The 4,440-nt window shown below is 38.7% G+C and overlaps 1 protein-coding gene across 1 annotated transcript in view; it reads right to left on the bottom strand.

Moving 5' to 3' along the window:
• The window catches only part of TCOF1 (treacle ribosome biogenesis factor 1), an 81,791-nt gene that overhangs the window by 10,457 nt on the left and 66,894 nt on the right, over nucleotides 1–4,440 (bottom strand). Inside the window, 2 exon segments of the mRNA XM_027841732.1 lie at nucleotides 1,870–1,952; nucleotides 3,042–3,210. Of these exon segments, the coding sequence (XP_027697533.1) occupies nucleotides 1,870–1,952; nucleotides 3,042–3,210 (252 nt within the window).

Here is a 4,440-nt window from a genome sequence, read left to right on the forward strand (position 1 = left end):
GATACATTTTGAAATATTCCTAGCAGCACTATTTGTAAAAAGCACAAAGCTGGAAACAAATGTGACCATTGAATGGGGGATGAAGGAACAGACTGTGGAATATTAATGCAAAGGAATATAAATGTACTATAAGAATGAATAATAATAATAGTAATAGTAAATTGATTGAATGAACATGAAGAATTCTAAGAAACTGAACCACAAGAACAATATACTCAGTGGCTACCATTATGTCAATGAAAACAACACTAAAAAACAAATGGATTTAGGTGGAACTCAATGTTCAATGTTGGCTCCAGATACATAACCGACAGCATACTTCCTTCCTGTTAAGAAATGGTAAACTACAAGAGTGAAAACTTACAGGTATTATCAGTCACAATCACTATTAACAGCAAATTTTGATTAACATTTTTTTTCCTTACAGGGAGAAAACCATTGGAGGTTGGAGATTATTGGGAAGTAAAATGTCAAACAAAATTTATCAATTAAAAAAGTAATTTTTTAAAAAGCCATTCTTTTGTTAGTTTATACTTTTGGGTAACACAGCACTGAACTCTACTGGGCCTGAAGAGAGTCAGGATGCTGACTCAGATTGTTGTTCAAATACTACAGAATTTGTTGATCAGCATGGAAATGAAAGACCTAATGTACCCTCTCAAATTAAATAAATGAAGTTAAAGACTACAATTTTACAGTATATTTTGAATATGTTGTATATCGAATATATTTTGAAGAACTATGTAGTGGTCTTAATTGCTAATGCTTTCATAATATGTTATTACCAATATTCCTTTTATTAGTGGATAAAGTGATAGACTTGGAGTCAGAAGGCTCCAGTTCAAATCCTACCTCAGATACTTATTTGGCTGTATGATTTTAAGCAAATCACAATACCCTTGGGGCCACAGTATCACCATCTGTAAAATGGGGCTAACAATAAAACCTACCTCCCCCAAAGTTGCTGATAGGATAAAATGAAGATACATGTAAAAGTGTTTTGCAAATGGTGATGAATAACGCTGTAAAATTTTATGACACCCTATCTGAGAACTGCATGCTTTGCTCATAACTGTCTTAGTATGCAATATCGTTTTCTTTTTATTTAGCAACAACATGTGATTCAGCCTAATTGCTCTTGATTTTTCCACCTTTATTTTAACACACCCACACACCCACACACAGAAGAAACTGCTTGTAAGCAGAAACCTTACTTTATTGTCAGGGGAAACTGAGTTAACAGCTCTCCCTGAAATTGCTTTTAACAACAAAAATAAACAAATAACTGATAGTGTTAATTAGTTCACTTTTCTGAACCTCAGTTTCCTCACTGCTAAAATGGTACAAGTCTATAGGATTATTGACAACAAAAGTCCTTGGTAAACCCTGGTTTCTTGTAGAGCGACCTGCGCCTATGGTTTCATTAGTACAGGAACTCCCAAGGAGGAAACTTCCTTTATTAATTCAGATGACAGAACCGCAGATTCTATCTGTGGAGGCTGGAAGGGACCTCAGAAGCTATCTAGTTCAACTCCCTCATTTTACAGATGAGGAAACTGGGGCCCAGGGAAGCAAAGCCAATTGCCCAAGATCATATAGGTAGTAGGCATCAGAGGGAGGATTTGAACCCAGGTCCTCTGCCTCAGTACCTTTTGTGCACTTTATAAGCCTACAGAGTCATCCGGGGCACTGAGAGGTTAACTGTCTTGTCTAGGGTTACAAAGTGTATCAGAGACAGACTGGACCTTGGGTCTTGCTGGCTCTAAGGCCAGCTCTCTATACATTCTACATGTTCTATCTTTAATAACAAGAGTTAATAGTATTATTCAGAGGTGCAGAACAATTTCCCTCTTGGTCTCTCGAACCTACCTGGGAAGGCTCTATCATTTCCTCTTCGCTAGAATCCTCTGGGCTCTTCGTATTCACGGTGGCTTTGCCTTTAGGGGAAAGACCTGTAGGAGAAGCATACAAGTTTAGGAAACCTGTTGGTCCTGTGAGATTTGGCGCAAAAAATCCTCATCAGTGGCTTGCAGGATATGGTCATTCTCATGGGTGGTTTCTCCTGAAATTTTTTGCTCATTCTCTCTGCCCATGTTTCATTCATCCCCCCACCTACTGGATTCTCCAGTTATCTCCAACTGGGGACCAAACCAGTAGCTTACTTTCCCTGTGCTGTCTTCAAATCTCTCAATAAGTTTTCCTTCTAGGTCAGGGGTGAGGAACCTCTGGCCTTGAGGCCACATGTGGCTCTCTAGGTCCCAAAAGCAGCCCTCTGACTGAATCCAAAGGTCACAGAACAAATCCCCTTAACAAAAGGATTTGCTCTATAAAACTTGGACTCAGTCAAAAGGCCTCACCCAAGGATCTAGGAGGCCACATGTGGCCTTGAGGCCACAGGTTCCCCACCCCTGTTCTAGGTGGATTTCCACAAACTTTCAGGGTTCTAGGAATAACTGAATACTATTAAGAGGCATTCCCTATAACAGCAAATTTAAAATGTTCTGGGGCTATTCTTAACCTCTCATTTTATCTAGGACCATCATTGTCTTCATTTGTAGAGAAGATTGGATCTGGACTCTCCTAAGATGGTGCTTAAAATGGCAATGACGCTCAATCACATTAATAAGAGACACGTGTAACTGCTGAATATGGAGTCAGAAGCCATGGGCTACAGTCCTGGCTTTGCCAGTAAGCCACTGGGTAACTTTGGGCACAGTCATTTAACTCTCTTAAGCCTCAAGTTTCTTCATCTGCAGAATGAAGGAAGTGGACTCTTATCTCCAAGATCCCTTCTAGCTTTGAATCTAATGAGGAGCCAATGACAATTGTCCAACCCTTCATGCGACATGAAACATGAAGAAACAGACCCAGAGAAGGTCCAACTCTTCCCTCTGTATTACAATTCTTCCTGTCTTAGAACAGCCAACCTCCCTCCAGGTATCCCCACCCTTGGCTGTCACAGCCTATAGAAGGCTGCTTTTCCCATGTTATCAAGGCTTAGTGGATTAAGCATAGGGCCATTTTTCTTTAGGTGCCCTTACCTAGATTTTGCGTCTGCTTTGCTTTGACTATGTCTGAGTCTTCTTTCTCACTCTTTGTACCATTACCAGTGGTCACAGAAAAGCTGTCCTGAGCAGGTGTGGCTTGGGTCCCCCCAGCAAGCTTAGATTTCTTCTCCTGCTTAGCTGTTTTGCTCTTGACACAGGTGGTCTATGGAATAAATATGAAGTCTTTTAGAGACAACAGAATCTTAATACAACGAAAGAAAAAAGGAATGGTGAAGGGAAAGGGAGGAGGAAGGGAAAGAGTTACTTCGTGCCCTGCCTCCTCATATAAACTTAGTACCTGTCCAAATTAAGCATTCAAAGCTTGTCTAGTGTAGATCCTGTTCATGCCTTAGTTCAAGTAGTCTTATCTTCCCACATCCTCTTTTTGATCAATTTCTACTATTATTCCTGAGACTTGACTTAACTCAATTCTGCTAGAACTAATATACGTGCCCAATGACTGAGGGATTGCTGAACAAACTGTGGCATATTAATGGCATGGAATACTAGTGTATCATAAGGAAGGAAGAACATGACAAATTCAGAAAACCATGTAATCAACTGCATCAAATTGAAAAGCTTCTGTATGAACAAAATCAAGGTATCTAGGTTTAGAAGAGAAACAATTAAATGGGGGGAAAATCTATGCAGCAAATATCTTTGATAAAATGGACATCTAAGATATGTTGGGAATTCATATAAACATCTAAGAATAAAAGTCACTGACCTGATAGGGAACTGGTCAAAATTATATGGATAGAAAGTAATCAAAAGAAGAAATGCAAGCTATCAACATCCTTATGAAAGGATGCTCAAATCACAAATAATAAAAGAAATGCAAATGAAAAACTCAGAGGTTTCTCCTTGGCAATCATATTGATGAAAAAAAGAGAAATAGTAGATATTGGTGGGGCTATGATTAAACTGATGTACTAATGTACTGTTGGTGAAACTGTGAATTGGTACAGGAGTTCTAGAAAATGAGTTGAAAAAAGTATATTTCTCCTGATCCAGTGATATCACTACTAGGTATATATTCCAAGGTCAAAGATCCTAGATATCAATCTGTATCAATACTAATATATTTATCCATATCAATCTACATACATGCATACCTCATCTTACTGTGCTTCACTTTATTGCATTTCTCAGACATTGTGTCTTTCTTTTTTTTTTACAAACTGAAGGTCTGTGGTAACCTTGCGTTGACCTAGTCTACTGTAGCCATTTTTCCAATAGCATGTGTTCCCATTNCTCATCTTACTGTGCTTCACTTTATTGCATTTCTCAGACATTGTGTCTTTCTTTTTTTTTTTACAAACTGAAGGTCTGTGGTAACCTTGCGTTGAGCTAGTCTACTGTAGCCATTTTTCCAATAGCATGTGTTCCCATC

Source organism: Vombatus ursinus, unplaced genomic scaffold (assembly GCF_900497805.2).
Source record: "Vombatus ursinus unplaced genomic scaffold, bare-nosed wombat genome assembly UNPS02014863.1, whole genome shotgun sequence".
Lineage (NCBI taxonomy): Eukaryota > Metazoa > Chordata > Mammalia > Diprotodontia > Vombatidae > Vombatus > Vombatus ursinus.